The sequence below is a fragment of the Vombatus ursinus genome, unplaced genomic scaffold (assembly GCF_900497805.2).
Source record: "Vombatus ursinus unplaced genomic scaffold, bare-nosed wombat genome assembly UNPS02014789.1, whole genome shotgun sequence".
NCBI lineage: Eukaryota > Metazoa > Chordata > Mammalia > Diprotodontia > Vombatidae > Vombatus > Vombatus ursinus.
The window spans coordinates 23,593,001-23,614,192 of NW_020954567.1; the positions used below are offsets into that span (position 1 = coordinate 23,593,001).

Sequence of the window (21,192 nt, forward strand, 5' to 3'; positions counted from 1 at the left end):
TCCCTATCTTTATGGAGATATTGAATTAGCCCAGTAAGCTATCCTTATATCCAATTCCCCGGCCCATCAGGACATCCAGAGATCTGTGCCAAGTGAGACAAGGAAAGACTGGATTAATGAACCACCCAGGCAAGAAATATGCTTCATATTTTTTAAAAAATGGAAAAATTCTTGATAAAAATACTCCCATCATGGCCCTGGGCCAAATCCTATTATTCTCCTCCCAGCCCCCAACCCTGGGAAATTATTTGAACAGTGACAACTTCACGACCTTGGAGAGAAGGTCACATGCATCCTGACTTCAGGGGAATGCCTCATCTGCTCTAAGGATATAGCACTGTCTACTGTACCCAGCATGGAGGATTCCTGAGTGCCCTTAGGGAGCCAGTCCATGTCTCAACTTTGAAAGCTGAGACAGACATGCACCCTTTCCAGGATAAACCTGGAGAAAATCTAAGCCACTCACTCAAAGGCAGCACATCCCCCTCTTTGGAGTGATCCCTGGTTTGGGCAACTAGGTGGCACAGCAAATACAAGACTTGGGAAGACCTGAGTTTAAATCCAGCTTAGACCCTTACTAGCTAGGAGACCCTGGCAAGTCACTTAAGTTCTGTCTGCCTCAGTTTCCTCAACTGTAAAATGGGATAATAATAGCACCTATCTCATAGGCTTGTGAGGATAAAATGAGATAATATTTGTAAATCCTTTTGCAAATTTTAAAACATTATATAAATAGAGGGGAGGGAAAAGAATAAGCATTTAAATAGTACCTACCAGGTATCACACACTGTGCTCAGTGCTTTTTATAAATATTATCTAATAATTGCTTATTATTATTAGCTATTTTGCTTCAGACCTTAGCCTGGACTTCACCTTGCCACTCTTGTCAATCCACACCCAGTGCCCTGCCCGTGGATTTGCATCTGCTCTTGACTTGGTTCTTCAATCGTGCTTCCTGTTGAAAACAGGAAGCTTTTCTGGATTCCCCCACCCACTACATTCTTTGGTAATGAACTTCCCCTCAGATTTCTCATAACACTTTGTTTTGTACCTCTCTAATATATTTCATGGGCGTGGTGCCATAGTGCACAGAATGCTGGTCCTAGAGTCAGGAAGACTCATCTTCCCGAGTTTAATTCTGGCCTCAGACACTTACCAGCTGTGTGACCCTGGGCAAGTCACTCAACTCTGTTTACCTCAGTTTCCTCATCTGTAAAATGAGCTACAGAAAGAAATGGCAAATCACTCCACTATCTCTGCCAAAAAAAAAAAACCCCAAAAGGGTTGGACACGACTGAAAAAAAAAACTGAACAACAAACAACTTCATGATCCCCAGCATTCCCCTCTATTCAATATCCCACTTGGTGGCAATCAGTTGTCATATACTATCTATTCTCCTTTGCCAGCATTTCTCCCAACCATCCTCATCATCACTTGAATTTAAGGATCTCCACAATAATCCTGCGAAGCAGGGGCTACTATTATCGCCATTTTATAAGTGAAGGAACTGAGGCTTATATCCTTAAGAGACTTAACTGGGTTGTGCAAGGATCCACCATGTTAGGCATCCCTTCCTTTTCCCTCTCACTATCAGCAAGGCCAGGTTAATAAGATCTGATTCCCTAGTTCAGGATCTCATCACCCCTCCTCTGGATAATGACAATAGCTTCCTGACTGGTCTCCAAGCTTCCACTCTTCCTTCTCCAGTACATTCTTTCTAATCTCATTCAAAGATTTTACCAGATCATTCTTTTGCTCCAAAGTCTTCAGCAATCCCTCTACCAGCTACCAAAGCAAAACAAATCAAAACTCATAATCCAGGAAGTTCTAGGCCTCCCTCAATCTGGTTCCAAACCACCTGTCCAGCCTAATCACATAATGCTCTTTGAATACAGTCTACATTCCAACCAAACCAGACTTCACAATTCCTTGACCTTGGTCTGCCCTTCTTTGTCCTCTCCCATCCCAGATCTCTTGATGCATGGAAAGTGTTCTCTAGTGTCCTTCCCCATCCCAGATCTCTGATACATAGGAATCATTCTCTCTCATCCCAAATCTCTGCTTTGAACTCTCCTATCCACTTACATGATAACTTGTATCATGGTTGGCCATGTATTTTCTTCATCCTTCCTACTACATTGCAAGTTCCTCAATGGTGGAAACTCAGCTGTTTCATCTTTGTATCATTAGTGCTTTATACTATCAGAGCTACATCCAATTGTTCATTGTATATAGTAGGTGCTAATGAATCAGTCTGTCGACAAACATTTATTAAGTAACTATTATGTGCCAGGCACTATGCTGAGCATAGGTGATACAAAAAGAGGCCAAAGATGGTCTCTGCCCTCAAGGAGCTCATAATTACTAAGTGTGTATTAAATTGAGGGGATGACTTGCCTCTTGACCCCCAAGCTTTATGTCATCCACAACTCAGATGAGTGTGCCATGTCTTTATCCAAGTAAGTCATTGATAAAAATGTCCTAGGGCACCCGTCCCAGCCCAGACCCCTGGGGGACACCAGATCCACTTCACTTGGTATTGAATTGATGGTAACTAGTCTTTTTATTCAGTCATTTAGCTGCTTTCTAATGCACTTTGATGTCCCCATCTCTCCATTTTCCCCACCCAGGATGACCCGGAAGACTTGAAATGCTTTGCTGTAAAGTCCAAGTAAACTGATCAGTGGGGCAGCTAGGTGGCACAGTGGACAGAGTGCCAAGCCTGAAGTCAGACTCCTCTTCCTGAGTTCAAATCTGGTCTCAGACACTTACTAGTTGTGTGACACCAGGCAAGTCACTTAACCCTATTTGCCTCAGTTTCCTCATCTGCAAAATGAGCTGGAGAAGGAAACGGCAAACCACTCCAGTATCTTTGCCAAGAAAACCCCAAATGGGGGCTGTGAAAAGTCGGATAAAGCTGAATACAATTCAGCAACAACAACAACAACAAAAACTGGGCAGTATGGTATGTCACAAAAGTGCTGGAGTCCAAGTTGTCCAACTTGGCTTCAAGCTTTGGCTCTGCTATTTACTATCTGTGTGACTTCAGGGCACATTCCTTCACCTTCCTAAGCCCTGCTTTCCTCATCTGTAAATTGAAGACTTTGGATTAGATGACTTCCAAAGTCCGTTCCAACTTTAAATGTGGAATCCTATGATCCTTGCCTGAATGGGACTCAGACTCCAGGTACTAACACCCTGTCCCCCACACTCCAGCTCACCTCACCAAGTATTTGCTCAGTTCACCTTTACGGAACCAGCCCAGAAGCTTCTACTCAGCCAGTGAACAAACATTTATTAAACCCTCACTATGTGCCAGGGAGGATGCAGAGAGATGGGGATGTGGAAACAGGAAAAAATAAAGCTCCCTCAGGGAGTTCACATTCTAATGGGGGAAGACAACATGAGAACAATTATATACATACAAGATTATATATGTATGTATATAATGTGTATATTATATACATATATACACATATATATGCATAGATAGTGCATACAAGATATTTGTACATATATATCTTGTATGTACTTCATATATATTCTAAATATAGAGATCTAGATCTAGATATATACATATAATATATTGTATATGATATAAAATATATACATACACGATATATGCATATAATAAGCACACACATACGCTGAACAGATGCAGGATAATCTCGGAGGAAAAGCACTAGCAACCCCAAAGCTTCTGTCAAGTTCTCAGAGATCACACCTGCCATCCTGGCGTTACCCACTCTCTACCCCAGTAGAGAGGGCAGGAAGTTCCTCTGGTCAAACCCCAGTAGAGAGTGCAGGAAGTTCCTCTGGTGAAACCCAATCCATCCCAGGCATTCCCTGCTTATATGTATGTCCTCATCGCGTTGCAAAATGGTCTTTTCTTTTGAAGGACACCTGCCCTCTTCCCTTGCCCCTCTCTGACCCCTCCATCCTCTGTCTTATTTCAAACCAATTTCTCTCCTTCCCCTCTCTCCTCCTCTTCCTCCTCCCTTTGGCCTCAGCTAGGGGGGAGACAGCCTTGACACATCTGTGTTTCCTGATGTTCTCTGTCTAAAGGAGCTCGGTAAAAGTGGTTCCTAAATAGAACTCAGATGGTACGTGTGTGGGCGCGCTGTGTCCCAGCAGCCTGGGTGGCATTTCTACTGTATATATCCCAGAATTGTATCAAAAAGGCAGACAAGAAGAATGCTCCTTTTCATCCCTCCGCCCCCTTCCTAATAGTTCTTTGCTGTCCTTGTTGCCATTTGGAAAATGCAACCCCCTTAGAAAACCGCTGGGTAGCTGACAGCTCCAAGCTGGGCCCCTGCTACATTAGCAAGCTAATTCTTTTTCTTCTACATCCACATTCCCATGAAACCAAGTATGGGCCCCTTGGCAGCCGCTAAGAGATCCTTCACCCATGAGGAGGGTTACGATAATTGCTGTAGCCAATCAACTAGTCCTGTACTGCTGTCAGCATTAACCTCAACAGGGGCCATCTGAAGCAAAAGCCGTCTGAATCCAAGTGTTGGTGGCCACCAGGGGGCAGAGTGAATAAGGTGTTGTACTTAGAACCAGGAAGACCTGAGTTCGAATACTGCCTCAGATATTTTTTAACTGCTTTGTAGCCCCAGGCAAGTCGATTTCTTCTGAGGGAAGCATCAAAGTTAGGTTGTGGATAGAGAGCTGGACTGGGAGTTCAAAAAGACTTGAATCTAGCACCCGCCCTGGATTCAGGAGGACCTGAGTTCAAATCTGGCCTCAGACACTTGACGCTTACTAGCTGTGTGACCCTGGACAAGTTACTTAACCCCATTGCCTAGCCCCCCCCCCCCCCAAAAAAGACTTGAATCTGAATCCTGCCTTAGACACTTCTCAGTCAAGTGACCCTGGGCAAGTCCTTGCATGGAGGGATGTGCTAAAATTCCTAAAATGTCCTAAAGTAGCCCACCACAAATCTCACTTTAGCAAACCCTTTCTTCATAAAATACATGAAGGAAATTTCAACCTAGACCAAGCAAAATGGCCTTGAACTCTGAATGAATGAAGCAACTGCAGGTAACATAGTAGACTGAGACCAGGTCAGGGAGTCAGGAAGACCTTTGTTTAATTCCTGCTACAGATACTTATGACTTAGATTAGTCAGCTAATCTCTCAGCCTCAATTTCCTCAACTGTAAAATGGGGATAATAATAACACCTACCTCTCAGGGTTGTTGGAAGGATTAAATGAGATAACACCGTAAAGTGCCTTGCAAACCTTAAAATTGCTATATACATGTTGGCTATTATTATTGTCGTTGTTATTGGTATTATATTAGGTGCTAGGTCCTGGTGTTAAGGACTGGGGATACAAATACAGAAGTGAATCAGTCGAGGAATTTGCATTCTAATAAAGGAAATCAACACATAGAGGGAAAGGGTGGTCAAGGAAGGGTGTTTTGGTCCAGAAAATCCCAGGAATGGTAAGTGGAGCCACAGAATAATTGAATAACATGCCCTTTTCAGGAGCAATGGTAGCATTGACTTAATTACTGTACCCAGAGCAAGAGATGGAATAGTGGACAAGGTGCAAGGCAGTAACAGGCAGTAAAGCATGGCCAGGGGCCAGAGATGATCTAGCTATAGTGAGCTTTCACAAAACAGAACAGGACAGTCCTGGACAGGGGTATGTGGGAAGCTAGAGATCCCATTGGCAGGCAGTAACAGTAGCAAGGAGATTGAGGTGAGATGTTACAATGCTAATCCCTAAGGTGATTTGCTTCAAAAGGACTTTATCTAAAACCACCTTTTATTCAAAGGAACCCATTTCAAAGGGGAAACTTAGAACCCAGTCGTGTGGGTGAACTCTGAGGAGCCAGATAGGTTCAACCCAAAGTCAGTCCAGGCTGAGGCAAGAAGTAAAAACAGCAACAACAAGCAAATATCAGATCTTTTCATGGTAGCCCCAAACTGGAAACTAAATGGTGTGTGTGTGTGTGTGTGTGTGTGTGTGTGTGTGTGTGTGTGTGTGTGTGTATCTGAGGCTAGATTTAAGCTCAGGTCCTCCTGACTCCAGTGCTCTATTCACTGCACCACCCTCCTGCCCCTTTTAAAATTATTTTTATATCCAAACTTTTATTACCATTGAAACGTACAAAAATACTGAGTTTTCAGTTCATATTGTAAGTTAATTGCTGTGTCACTGTAGCCAGAGGTTAATTAATTGTAAATGTTCACCAGCACCATCAGCTAGGTACTTGTCCACTTCTGCAAGTTTCTCTGTGATGATGGACTTCTGTTATCAACAAGGTCGTCTTTTTTCACCACCACATCATGCTTTATAAGCTGAGTTGCTACATGCCCCTCATCAATTAAATCCTTAACTTATTGGGGAGTGGCTAAACAAATTATGATATATGAATGTAACAGATTCTTGCACTATAAGAAGTTATGAAATGGACAGTTTCAAAGGAAATAGGCAAAATCTCTATGAACTGATGCAAAGTTGTATAATCAGAACTAAGAGAACAATTTACATGATGACAACATTATAAAGAAAAACAACTCTGAAAGACTTCAGCACTCTGATCAATCATGATTCCAGAGAATTGAACGTGAAACATTCTAACAACTTCCTACAATAGAAGTGATGGACTTAAAATGCAGAATGAGACATCCATTTTTGGACATAGCTTATGCAGAAATTTGGTTGTTTTTTTTTGTTTGTTGTTGTTGTTGTTCAATTGTGTCTGACTCTTTGTGACCCCATTTGGGGTTTTCTTGGCAAAGATACTGGAGTGGTTTTTTATTTCCTTCTCTAGCTCATTTTACAGATGAGGAAACTGAGGCAAACAGGGTTAAGTGACTTATCCAAGGTCACACAGCTAGTAAGTGTCTGAGGCCAGGTTTGAACTCAGGAAGATGAGTCTTCTGGATTCTGGGTCTGGCATTCTATCCACTGTGCCACTTAGCTGCTCATGTTTTCTTTAATTATATGTATTTTCACAAAGGTTTTCTTCTTTCTTTTCATTGTTTAATGGAGGTGGGGGAGGAAGGGTAGAAAAGTGAGAAAGATGGAAAGAAATACTTGGTAATAAGTAAAAATAGTAAAATTAAATTGGGGGAAAATATAGAAGAAATAAGGTAAATAGAGAGAATGATGACAACAAATGAAACTGAATGCTGTCTGTTACAATGGCCGAGCTCAGCCCCAGGAAGAGATGAGAAAGTACAGTTTCCACCCTTTTTGGCAGAGCTGGGGGACAATGGGAACAGAACATTGCATATGCAGTCAGACTCTGTTGACATTTGGGGTAGATGTCTAAACTTTTTTCTTCTTCCTTCTTTTATTCTATGTTAGTAGAAATGGTTCACTGGGTGATATAAAAACAAAAAAAAATCGATATAATGTTAACATTGAAAAAATACAGTAAGAACCTTGTAGCATTTTTATTATGTCATAATGGGGGAGGGAGGAAGATATTAGCTTATTGAATGACAAATTTGCAAAGTAAACTTGTGAACCAAATGTCAAAAAGGTATGAGTACCTCCAAGTGGAACCTTAGTCATGGCAATGTAGTCCAAAGCAGTAAAAGCTTAGAGATGGTTTGAACTGATAAAGACTTTAAGGAGCATCAGATCCAACCTTCCCTTTGAGGGAAATGGCTTGTCCAAGGTCACATAAGGCAGAGCCAGGTCTGGAACAGCATTCGGCCTTATGTCAAAGAGATGGCTTAAAACAAGTCCACACTTCCCCCTTTAAACACTGAAGATATTAATTTATTTAGCTGACCTTAAATAACGTCATCAAATACTATATTTATTTTTAAAGTATTTATTGATATCTTTTGTTTTCATATCACTTTTACTTCCAAATATGTCTGTTTCCACCCAAAGAACCATCTTTTTTTTTTTAAAAGTTCTTTAGCAAAACTAATCACTACATCAACTGTGTCTGACAACATATGCAGAATTTTGCTCTCTTGGATCCCCACCTCAGCAAAGAAGGGACAGATGGAGGTACATTTATTTGCTCATCTATTCTTTGGGACCAGTCTTGGTCAAACACGATTTTTAAAGATGATATACCCAGCACAGATTTTCAAAGAAAAATTTAAACTACAGTTGAAGGTGTATAGCAAATTTGACCTTCCTTAGTAACATTTCATTGTTATGTTATGTTATTTTATTTTATTGGAGAGGCAACTGGGGTTAAGTGACCTGCCCAAGGTCACATTGCTAGTAAGTATCAAGCGTCTGAGGCTGACTTTGAACTCAGGTACTCCTGACTCCAGAGCCGGTGCTGTATCCAGCCCCACCTACCTGCCCCTGTTTCATTGTTATTCATCACATTTTAATTGAGACCTGGTGGCCAGATGGTGCAGAAGATAGAGCACTAGGCTTTGAGTCAGGAAGACCTGAGTTCAAATCTAGCCTCATATTCTTATGAGCTGTGTGACTCTGGGCAAGTCAATTAACCTCTGTCTGCCTTAGTTTTCTCAACTGTAAAATGGGAATAATAATAGCACTCACCTTACAGGATTGTTATAAAGATCAAATGAGATAATTTTTATAACATGTCTGGCCCATGGTAGGCACTTAATAAATATTTATTCCCTTCCTCTTCTCTTTTCCCCAGACTTTGATGAGAATATTCTGTTTCATTTTATCCTGACTGAACCCAGTTTCTCCAAAGCTCTAGGACTTCAGTATGACTTGCTGTCAAAAGTCCCTCTGAAGAACCTGTGGTTTCTCTCCATCACTTTCACACGTGGTCTGTTGCCACTGATAAAATTGCTAGAGCGGATGAGAGGAATGGCTTTATTTCGTCTTTTTAGTTGGGGTCAGCTAGAAGAGGTAGCCTGTGTTCCCTTTGGCTCTCTCTGTAGATTCCCTCTGGAGTATTCAAAGACCAGAGAGAAAACCAGGCATGTGGAATATACTTCCTGAAAGGGCAGAAGCCCTTATGCCTGTCACCTTTATCTCCACTCAAATGTTTCTTTTCACATGAAGACTGTCTTCTCTGTCTTCATCAATTTTTTTTTTCCTTTTTGAAAGACTTCTCTCTCACAAAAAAGCCCTTCAAGGTCTTTGCATCTTTATAGGAATTGCTTTAGCAGATGATGTTGCCCCTAGCAACAACTGCCTTTTATGGACTGCTTCTGAAACAAAACCTCTCAGAACAATTAAAAAGCATATTTTTTTTAGAACTTTAAGTGAGATTCTTAAAGACAAATTTTGACAGAAATGAGACATGGTTTTCAAGAGTTTTTATGACAAACCTCATTAAAACATAGCTCTATTACAGATGTGGCTATAATACTGCCCAAAACATTACCACAAACAACAATAATAGCTAGCATTTATATAGTACTTTAGGGTTTTCAGAGTACTTTACAAATATTATCTCATTCAGTCCTCACAACAACCCTGGGAGGTAGGTTCTAGTATTACAGATGAGAAAACTGAGGCGAATAGAAGTGAAGTAACTTGCCCAGGATCACACAGCTAATAAGTATTTGAAATCAGGTCTTTCTGACTCCACATCCAGCACTCTATCCACTGCCCAACCAGCTACCTAAATATATAATCAGAGTAGGTAATAATATAGTTAACATAGCACTGGTTTTAGTCCTACACTAGTATTTTCAGTAGAGTTATTTGTTTATCTTATTGGCCCTATGATTTCATTGGCATAGAGAACTCTCAGTAAGAAAACTCCCTCTAAAACGCAGATAAGCAACTTCCTCTAATTTACAGTCTTAGAGAGCTGAAGTAGATTATCACTGAGAGAATAAGTGAGCTGCCCAGGATCACTCAACCAGCATGAGTCTCTGGTGAGACTTGGAGTCATTTGATCTTTATAACAGCAGCAGGCTGTATCACAATATGCTCCCTCGAGTTTTTACCATGTCTTAGTTTGCTGCATGATGACAAGAGAGGCAGCAGGATGTAGTAGAACACACAGCAAATCTGGATTTAGCTGGCCTGGGTTTGAGCCCCAGCTCTGATACTTACAAGCTATATGTAGGATCTTGGTAAGTCATCTAACTTCTCTGAGCCTCGATTTCTTCATTTGTAAATGGGAATAACAACACTTCAACCACTTATCCTCCCAGAGGGTTACTATGAGGAACGGACTTTGCAAAGCTATAGAAATGTGAACTATGATTAATTACTCATATTTCACACAGCCCAGAGTCAGACATCTTGATAGAAACTAGGAAAAACTTTCAATGAACAAAGAGTAAAACTGAAATCCCTCCTGCTACCCTCATGTCATTCCCAATATTGTATGATATCAAAGACTTACTTCTCCATCCTATAAAAGACTATCCCTCGTTGGAAATAAGCCACTGCTAAATGTTTGTCTCGGTTTATGCTCCTGGTAAAGGCCTGTAAGAGAGAAAAAAGTGGTTTCGTGCATATGTATACAAGAGTAAAAAGCTGGTGATAAGAACCTCAGCTGAGAGCTGAGGATGGCTGGTGTCTGGAAGAGAGGTGTCTGGAGGCTGGGCTGGCTACCTCTGAGGATGACAAAGGCATAATGTCAGAGGGGAAAATCAAGAAAGACAAGGGATTAGAAGGACAATAGGAGAGGTGGAAGAGGAGGAGGGGGAGAAGTGAAGTTCAAGATTTTTAAAAATTAGGAGTAGAAGGAAAATACGGATATATAAATATATATATACATATATACATATACACACATGTTTATGCTTGTGAACATACATATATATGCATATACATACACACATATGTGTATGTGTGTACATACACACATATATGTATATATATACACACATATATCCATTGTTGCTGAGCTTTTGACAAAAAGCACCTCATAGGGCTAAACTCTAAAAATATCACCAATGAGTATAGATGCCCTTGTACTCTCTATCTTTCTACTTTCTCCTTGTCTACACACTCCCTTTCCAGGAGGACTCACTATCCTTCCTGTGCAACCTATTTGTCCTTTGAACCCACTGCTGTTTACTGAGAAACCCACTCTTTATCCTTGAAGCAATTATGCCTGTTTACATTCTAATCTCCGACCAGTATATATAGATATCAGAGATATCTATTTGTGGAGTGCCTCTGGATTCATCTGTTTGATTACCTGACCTGTCTATCTATACATCAATCTGTGCATGATTTCAATGTTGGACGTCACTGAGATACCTCCTCCCTGAAGCCTTTACTGATCCCAACTCTCCATCCCTCACCCCAAGTTGGTGATCATTTTTCCCCTCCCTCCATCCTGGAGCTCATGTAGATTTTGTAAGTGAGTTGCTATAAGACTCAAGAAGATCACCAGCCCTTACGTGTTCCTAAAGGTAGTGTTGGGCGAGAGAGTGGGGTCCCACCTTGTACTGAAGCCAACAAAGACTTTAAAATTTCAGAACATAGGTCTCCATGAGACATAGAGATGTTCATCTCTAGGTTGCAGTGTGGAGAAAATACATGTGCACCTGCCCCCCAAAAGTATATTTTCCTGGATGATGGCACCCTGGGACAAATGCCCAAGGACCCTTTCCTAGTGCATTTACTATCTGTAAATACCAGATCTCTCCTGACTATACTCTCTCCTCCACTCCATGATAACATGGACTTGCCTACATTCAGCTTACTCTGGTAGAGGAATATGGCACATACATAGATAACTACAAGGAAAGACTTCGTGGGTGGTCTAATTTACATATAATGTTAAAACCTTTCACAGTTTGATTTACATTCATCTTCTCCTCCAGTAACAAATTATCTAGTTGGGAAGATGGGCTGGCATGAGAGATTAAACTTTGTGGGTATCCAATCCTTACAGGGTGTTTGCTATACAATAGGCACATAGTAATTGCCAAATGAATTAAAGATTAACATGAGATAGTATAAAAACATGAGCTAAGTGGTCTGGTTCAAATGGCACTAGAGGAATTCAGAAAAGGGGGGATAGTCAAAGAAGGCTTCGTGGAGAGGACAGATCTCAATGGATGGATCCAGTTTGGAGATGGACAAGAGAAGAGACCATCTCACATCAGGAGACAAGATTGTGCATGAAGCACAGACAGATCTCAATGGATGGATCCAGTTTGGAGATGGACAAGAGAAGAGACCATCTCACATCAGGAGACAAGATTGTGCATGAAGCACAAAGTAGGGGTAAGGGTCCTTCACTCACCTTTTCTGCCGCCTGCAGGTTTTCTAGAATCATGTAGATGCAGCCAATGTTGAAGGAGATCCGGGAATGGGGGTCCTGAACTCCAGTGAAGGCCTCCAAGGCTCCATGCCAGTCCTTCTTGTCTGCTGCCAGCACCCCTTCATTCCAAAGACGGATCGCCTCAGCTAAGGACATGGCTAGATGAGAACTGGGAGGCAGAGACCACAGACTGTACCTGAAGAGCAACTCTGAGTAGGCGGAGCAGAGGCAGAAGAGAAAGCACTCAATGACGAGGAAATCTTTCCTACCAGGGACTGTTCCCTACTGTCTCTCCTTGGCTCCCGAATTCTCAGCAGGGCAGGGCCAAGTGCCTTTTTTTTTTTTTTCTTTCACGTGGGTCTCAGAAGAAGATCTAGTCTTCCCCAAGCTGACTTCTCTGTGTTGTAAGCATGTCAGGAAGTGTCCTCATCTTTTAGTAACCCTGCTGAGAGGCAGGGGGAAGAAGGGAGGTGGGGGTGGAGAGGAGGGGAGGGGGGAAAGAGAGGAAGTACAACACATTCTGCCTGCAATGGATCAGTTCCTCTAAATGATTCTGCTCTGTCATGATCAGTCCCTCCCATTGAGTTTTACCTCTTTACTAGTGTTTCTGGGCCATGCTCTGTCACTTTCTACCTGTGTGACCTTGGATTAGTCATTTCCCATCTGTAAAAGGAGGGGATTTGATGCAATGCTTCAGTCAAAAGTTCTCCTGAGCTCTTTTAAAAGTCTAGTTCATGAAATGTTTATAGCAGTTCTTTGTGGTGATGACAAAGAATAGGTAACTTGAGGGGGTGCCCATCAACTGGGAAATGGTTAAACAAGTTATGATATGGGAATATGGTGGAATGTTACTGTATTATAAGAACTGAAGAGAAGGATGGTTTCAGAGAAACCTGAGAAGACTCATATGAACTGATATGCAGTGAAGTGGGTAGAACCAGGAAAACAATTTGGACAATGACAACAATATTGTAAAGACAAACTATTTTGAAAGACTTAGTAACCCACTACAATTCCAGAGGATTCAAGATGAAACCTTCTGTCAGACACAGGATAGAGCAGAGATAGACCAAGAGCATATATTGAGACTTTGTTTTTTGTCATGACTGACACAAGAATTTGTTTTTCTTGATTATACATGTTGATAACAGGGGTTTTAGTTTTCTTCCTTTTTTCAGCTGGGTGGGAAGGAATGGACAGGTGGGAGGCAGAACATGCAGATCTGAAAATAAAATGAAATTTAATTTTAAAAAATAATCAATGATTCTAAGGAACTTCCTCAAGTCTCTAGAATCCCAGCGTCTCAGCTTGGGATCCCCATTTCCAATCACCCTTTGTTCCAAGCAAGAATATTTTCTTCAGCAGTCTCTGTAAAACGATGTTAGAGCCTTTTCAAGCTCTGCTTTCTTTTACAAAAACTCAGAATGTTTATGGAAATCCTGGAAGCTAAACGTGACTGTGGTTGATCCATCAGGGAAAGCTGGACCACAGGGGTGAGAAAGGACTAGACATGGACAAGAGCTTTGGAGACTACATCGGACTTCTGCTCATATTCTGACTACCTTCAAAGATTGGAAAGATGAGGAATGTTTGCTACTAGTGCTTCAGAAACTAGGTTTCCTAACACTGCATTAGCAGAACCATAGGATACTTGGTAGGGCGGCGGGGGGTGGGGGTTGGGGGGGGAAGAGGAGGTGAGAAAGACTGGATTTAGAGACACAGTACAACAGTAGGGGCGGGTGTTCTTGGGTTTCTCTCTCTTTGTGTCTATTAATAAGTTTCTCTTGTTCTGAGGATGTTTCCCACTCCTAGTTTCATAGGATCCTAGGTTTAGAGCTGAAAGTTGTCATTTAGTCCATGTACTTTCTTTTATAGATGAGGAAGCTGAAGGCCAGAGAGATGAAATGATTAGCCCAATGTCACCCAGGTAGTTAAGTGGCAGGGCCAGAATTTGAACCCAGGCCTTTTTACTCCAAAGTCAGCCTTCTTTCTACCCTATAAATACTCCTCAGCTATCTCCATACTGGTCTGCCTGTGTTCTAGCCATTAACATGATTACCCTCTCACTGGAGCCTTGGCCTCTGCCCCCAGGATAGTGGGATCTGACGGGTGAACTTTCACCTCATCTCATCTAGATATAGTCATCCATGCCACTTCATGTACCCCCTTCCTCTGATTTCCAGATTCCCTTTATAGGTTGTCTTTCCTCATTAAAATATAATTTCATCGAAGGCAGGGTCTGTCTTGTTTACTTATATTTGTAAACTATACTTAGTTTGTAAAAATACTTAGCAGAGAACCTGGCACATATTAAGTGATTAATAAATGTTTCCTCCGTCTATCCATCCATCCATCCATCCATTTATGCATCATCCCTCAATCCATGTTTCTTTTTTTTTTGCTTTCTATCTATCCACCTCCATCCATCCATCTATCTATCTATCTATCTATCTATCTAATCTCTGTCCTGTGTGTTTGACTATGCTACTGAACTACCTAAGGATTGGGTGCAAGTTGTAGTATTGGGGAATGATTAGTTCATGCCATACTACAGAGTTGGCAAAGGTCACCTGTAATTTATGTTATAGGGTCATAGGATCATTCATCACTTCTGAGATCATTTCCCTTATTCTATTTCTAACATTTCCTTTTCTGGGGAACACTTGTGAAGTCCTAAAAGTCTGATTGTCAGGTGGTCAGGGTTAAGGGCATGACAATTATAAACTAAAATTTCCCATCCTCCTACTAAGAAAAATTGGGGCAACTGGAGAAGGATTATGAAGCCATATGTGTTGATGGCTGATGAGGATATCACTATCCTGAAAATCTGAATCTTTCTCCTATTGTCCTTAAAAGATCAATATAGCAAAGCTGTGCTAAATTGAAATAACTGTTGTTGTTGAGTTGTTTCAGTCATGTCTGGCTCTTCATGAGCCCATTTGGGGTTTTTTTTGGCAAAGATATTGGAGTGGTTTGCCATTTCCTTCTCCAGCTCTTTTGACAGATAAGGAAACCGATTTAACAAATAAAGAAGAATAACTTATAATGAGCATATTAACCAAAAATAAATAGGCATTGCTAAAGTGGTTTTAAAAGTCGAAAACAGTTTATCTTGTAGTTTTGAGCATACTATTCCTTTGCTTAGGAAATCAATTTATCATAATTAAATACAAAGGTTAGATTTTTGCTCAACTCCTGACTAAATAACTCATGAATTTTGAGTTTAGGGGTTCTAAGTCTATAAATGAGGTTTTACTATCTGTAATATACTATGTTTTGTAAGGCCCCTGTGGGATGCATTCGGACAGTTATAAAGCAAGAACGCCCTGTTTCTTTATGTGTTTGTGAAAAAGGTGGGGAGCTTTGGAACCAAAATATGTAAATCCTGGGAATTCTCAACAACCATGTTGTGTGGTAGAAAGAATGTTAGACTTGATGACAGGAGACTTGGATTACAATTCTGGTTCTTACCTCTCTGGGTCTAGTTTCCTTATTTATAAAATGAGGAGATTAGACTCAACCAGGGGCTCTTCGCTTTTTATTGTGTCACAGACTCCTGGGCAATCTGGTGAAATTTATAGACCCCTTCTGAGACTCATCTTCCTGAGTTCAAATCCGATCTCAGACATTTGCTAGCCATGTGACCCTGGGCAAGTCACTTAATTCTGTTTGCCTCATCTGTCAAATGAGATGGAGAAGGAAATGGCCACCAGACACTATACAGCTCTCTTTTCTCTCCTCTGTCCCTCCTTCTCTCTCCTCTCTCTCTCTTTCCTTCTTTCTTCTTCTGTCTTCTCTCCTCTCCTTCTCCTTTTCCTCCTCCTTCTCCTTTTCCTCCTCCTTCTCCTTTTCTTCTTCTTCTTCTTTTCTCTCTCTCTCTCCCTCCTCCTCTTACTCCTTTCTTCTTCTCTCCCTTTCCCTCTCTTTCCTTCACTCTTTCTCTCTTTCCTTCTCTCTCTCCTCTTTCTCTTTCTTCTATTCTCTTCTTCATTATCATCATCTTCTTCCTCCTCCTCCTTCTTCTTCTTCCTCTCTCTCTCTATCTCTCTCTTTCTCTCTCTTCCACCCTCTTTCAATTGGCTGCCTGAACCAGAACAATGAGGTCTTCTTTTAGTCAGCTGCCCTCCCATCTGGAATCTCTGTTCTCTCTACTCTTTCCCAGCCCCCACCCATAAATGGTGCAGAGGCACTAAATAAGGAATCACGTTGGGAAATAAACAGACTTTCAGAGCCTAGTAAAGTAGTCCCCAATCTTTTCAAGTATGAGGATCTCTTTGATAAAAGATGTACTCAGTATCAGGTGATTGAGAAAAGACAGACTAGCTTTTAAATAAATTTGTATTTTGTCACAACAGCATGTACACACATTTTAAAAGCATAATACAAAATGTAGATGATATAAAAAGATTAATTATAATTTTTTAAAAAGAGCACACATACACATATGCATGTGAGACATGTTCAGTCAACAGAAGATTTATCTGTTAAAGATCAAAATGGCCATGGCTGGCCCATGTTCATTTGTAGACCATTTCAAATATCTCTGCCATCCCTCTAGGGTCCATAAACCTAGAGGAGTTGTGCCTGGGTTGACAGCAGTTCATATGAAAAAAAGATCTGTGAGGTGGTAAGTCTTAGTTGACCACAAGCTTAATATGAGCCGATGGTGTGATGTAGTTGCTAAGAGACCTAATATCCTAAAATAGTATTAATAAAAAGTACAGTGAACAGGTCAAGAGAAGTAATATTACCACTGTACTCTGTTGTGGTCAGACTATATATAGAATACTATGTTCAGTTGAGTATATGATAGTGATCTCACTGGTATAAGGAACTCCCGGGGAGGAAACTCTCCTGTAATGCAGATTGCTACCTTCTCTGCAATGAACAATCTTAGGGAGTTGCTTAGAGCCCTGAGAAGTGAAATAATTTGCCTGGGGTCACACAGCTAGTGTGTGTCAAATTCAAAACATGAGTATGTTAGTAAATATTTAATAGCAGCTGTGGGAGAGGATTGGTGGGGTGGGGGGGAGAGACATATAACATACTTTTAAGTTTAATCTGCCTTGTTTAATCTGCCTTCTTAACATATTCTCTATCACTTTCTTAAGTCTAAACAGTCAACAAAATAATAAATCAAGCCCTGATTGATTTGTAGCATTTACTCATTTTGAGGTACAGCTGCTCACCCTGAACATTTAACAACAGGCTCGCTAAGGCCAGTTCAAAATGGCTCCAGTGCACTTTGGTGACAGAATTGAAGCCATCTTCCTGTCTTTGAAATCTGCTATCTACACACTCACTCTCTCAGTTCTTCATGATGCCCTTTAAGCAGTATGTTGGCAAATCAGAAAGTATTCACAGAAGGGCAAACTAGGCAGTTTAGGGGTACAAAGAGTGTTGGGTTTGGAGTCAGGGGGCCTGGGTTCTAATCCTGGCTCTACCAATTGCTGACTGGGTAACCTTAGGCAAATTGCTTTATTTCCCTGGACCTCCATTTCCTCCTCTGAAAATTAAGAGGGTTGGACTACATGAGATCTCTCAACTCCAAATCAATGGTCCTCTATTGATTATTTCCAATTTGTCCCATATATATCTTGTTTGTACATAGTTGTTTACATAACATCTCCCCCATTGGGATGTCGACTCCTTAAGGGCAAGAACTATGTTTTGCCTTTCTTTGTATCCTCAGTGCTTAGCACAATGACTGGCACATAGTAGGTACTTAATTAATGTTTATTGACCACTTGACTGACAGTTGAAAGAACTAGAAATGTTCAACCTAAATAAGAGAAGACTAAGGCAAGAAATGATCACAGTCTTTTAAGTATCTGAAGGACAGTTAAGTAGAAAGGAATTGTCTGCTGCCCCAAAGAGGAGAAGTAGGGCAAATGGATAGAAGTTACAGGATGACTGATTCTAGATCAGCATTAGGAAGAATTTTCTTTCTTTTTTTGTGAGGCAATTGGGGTTAAATGACCCACCCAGGATCACATATCTAGTAAGTGGCAAGTATCTGAGCCCGGATTTGAACTCAGATCCTTCTGACTCCAGGGCCGGTGCTCTACCCACTGTACCACCTAGCTGCCCCTATTCCTACATCTTTTTTGAGCTTTAGTTTCTTTCTTTTTTAAATTTTTTTTTTTTTGCTTTTTGGTGAGGCATTCGGGGTTAAGTGACTTGCCCAGGGTCACATAGCTAGGAAGTATCAAGTGTCTGAGGCCAAATTTGAATTCAGATCCTCCTAACTCCAGAGCTGGTGCTCTATCCACTGTGCCACCAAGCTGCCCCTGAGCTTCAGTTTTTTATCTGTATGATGGGGATAGTAATATTTTAATTTCCCATCTTACAGGGTTGTTACCCAGTAGAATATTTTGTAATGGCTATAAGACTGTTATTGTAGTTATTACTATTCATCAATTCTAGACTTAATTATTCCTTGACCACCTTATCACATCCATTTTTACATACTGCAGAATCACTTCATGTTCTCCTGAAGGTAAACTCCCACAGGCTGAAAACGTTCTGGTTAGGCTCAATATGAAACAAGGTAGAAATAACAAGAATGAGGACAGTCACTTTTGGAGTCATAGCTCTTCACACCTGATTTCTATCTGTGCCTTTTACCTTTATGACCACATGGTGGAGTGAAAAGCATGGGATTTGGAATCAGAGGACATCCTTCTAAGTCCTGGCTCTTCCATTCCATTTACTAGCTATCTGACCTTGGGCAAGTCACAGCCTCTTGGGGTCTTGGCTTCCTCCCTTGTAAAGTGACAAAGCTGACCTTGAAGGTCCCTCCCAGCTCTCAATACATGATTCTATGACTTGCTGACCTCGAAAGTCTTTTCAAGTCTTAATCTATGCTCCTTTGAACCCCAAACCTTAAGATCAGCACCAGACCCAGGAGTCTTTCTAAAACTTTGGTCAGTCTGTAGTAAGATTTTCCAATGATGAAACAAGCCATTCTTCTCTTTTCTGTGTAAGTTCTGGTTTGCCTTCTTCCTGATTCTGATAGCAACCCATTCACATTCGACTTCTCCCCTTCATTTCCTTATTGTTCCTGGCAAGTAGCTTAAAAAGGCCAGGGTCTCCCACCCCAGCCCGGGCGATTGCCAGTCATCCTGACCTATGACTTGCCACTGCACTCCAGTGACTCTGGAGGACAGAATGAAGCTGATGACTTTGTATAGCCCTGGCTCACTTAAATCCAGTTCACTTACAAGTCAAGACATCACCCTTCTGATGTCATTGGTCCTCTTTGGTTTTTTTTTTCGGGTTAAGTGACTTGCCCAGGGTCACACAGCTCCATTGGTCCTCTTTGAGAAGGATGAAAAAACAACAACAACAATAACAACAATCTTATTGCTCTAATAGATAGGAGCAAAGTCTACAAATCTCACTGACCTGCTTAAGGTTCAATCAATCAAATAATCAGCAAGTATTCAGTTGGCCTAGATCTGGGCTAGGCAGGGTTGCAGAGGTCAAGGCCACTCCCAGAAGTGTTTGACTTAATAATGAATAATAATAATAATAATAATAATAATTTATGTAGCACTTTAAGGTCTGTATAATTCTTTACGTATGGTAACTCCAGTATCTAGGGAGAAATCAACTGTGATTACTCCTCTCAGTACACAGTACAGATGATGTTAGGTTTAAAAGAACATCAAAAAGGAAAACACAAATCATAAAGGCAAAATACATTGCCTGAAGGATCTGTTTGAAGGAAGGTGGAATAATCCTACAGGCTCCATCCCTGGCTAGGGTGGAGGAATTCTCAAAATCTGGACTTGGAAGTGAACTCAGAGGGATTCTTATCTAAGCAAGGCATCCGTCTGTAATATTTTGCCACTGGTCATCAGGCCTTTACCTGAAGATCTCCAGTAAGAGGGAAATCACTGCCTCCCAGAGCTGCTCATTCTGCCTTTGGACGGTTCTCCATCACCAGGCCTCAGGCTTAAGCCTGCCTCTCCCACCCCTTGTTCCTCATTATGTCCTTTGAGGCTAACTAAACAAAAATAAGTCTAATCTTTCCTTTATACGACAGTCCTAAAAATATTTGGGGATATAAGCTACATCCCACCTAAATCTTCTCTTCTGAGTCTAAATAGCCCTGGTTCTCTCCATGGATGTTCGCTCACGTGAGAATGATTTTAAAAGTCTTCATGACCTAGTTCACTATCTTCTGGATATCCTCCAAATACCCAGAACCTTCCTAAAACGTGCAGGTCAGTGCAGACTTTGGCTTCTCCTAGGGGTGGGGTTCTTAGTAAATTGAGCACAATACCCCAGATGGGGTTTAACAATGGCAGAGTATGTCAGAACTATTATCATCATAACCCTGTACACTACGCATCTTTTAATAGATAATTAGATAAAGCATTTATGAAGTGTTTTTAAAGGGCCAGGCACGGGGCTAGGCAGTGAGAATGCAAGTAAGTAAGCTGGGCCCTATCCTCAAGTAGCTTATACTCTAAAACTAGAAGAGAAGACAAAAAAGGGGAGCTTGGAGATGGGAGGAAGCTACACCCAAGGGGAATGGTTTGGAGCTGGTGGCCAGAAAGTGAGGTGGAAGATTGATTGGTTCCAGGAGACATAAAGCAAAAGCTTACCCATGATGGTTCCTGGGGTGGAATCCAAGTTTCCGGAAGGCATGGCCAGAGTGGAGGCAGCATGGAGGGTACTGGTGGCCAGGAAGGGAGGTAGAGGCCTAGATCTAAGCATGATAATGCTACGACGGTTGGCTCTGATAGCAGCTAATGCAGCCTGACTTTGCATTGGCTTTTTGCTGGCCACTGGTGTTGCAGTGGAGAGAGTGTTGGGCCCAGAAACAGAAAGATCTGCATTCAAATAGACACTTGTTAGCTGTGTGACCATGGGCAAGTCACTTAACCTCTATTTGCCTCAGTTTCCTCTACTGTAAAATGGGGATAATAACAGCACCTTGCAGGGTTGTGGTGAGGACCAAATGAGATACTATTTATGAAGCATTTAGCATAGTGCCTGGCATTTAGTAGGTGCTTAGGAA

The 21,192-nt window shown here is 41.3% G+C and overlaps 1 protein-coding gene across 1 annotated transcript in view; it reads right to left on the minus strand.

Annotated features, from left to right (window-relative positions):
* NCF2 (neutrophil cytosolic factor 2) overlaps nt 1-12,567 on the minus strand; it is a 45,616-nt gene extending 33,049 nt beyond the window's left edge. Inside the window, exons 1-2 of the mRNA XM_027868611.1 lie at nt 12,144-12,567; nt 10,284-10,366 (exon numbers count right to left, since the gene is read on the minus strand). Of these exons, the coding sequence (XP_027724412.1) occupies nt 10,284-10,366; nt 12,144-12,317 (257 nt within the window). The 5' untranslated portion in view covers nt 12,318-12,567. The remainder of the gene's footprint in view (nt 1-10,283; nt 10,367-12,143) is intronic.
* Between the last annotated feature and the right edge of the window lie 8,625 nt (nt 12,568-21,192).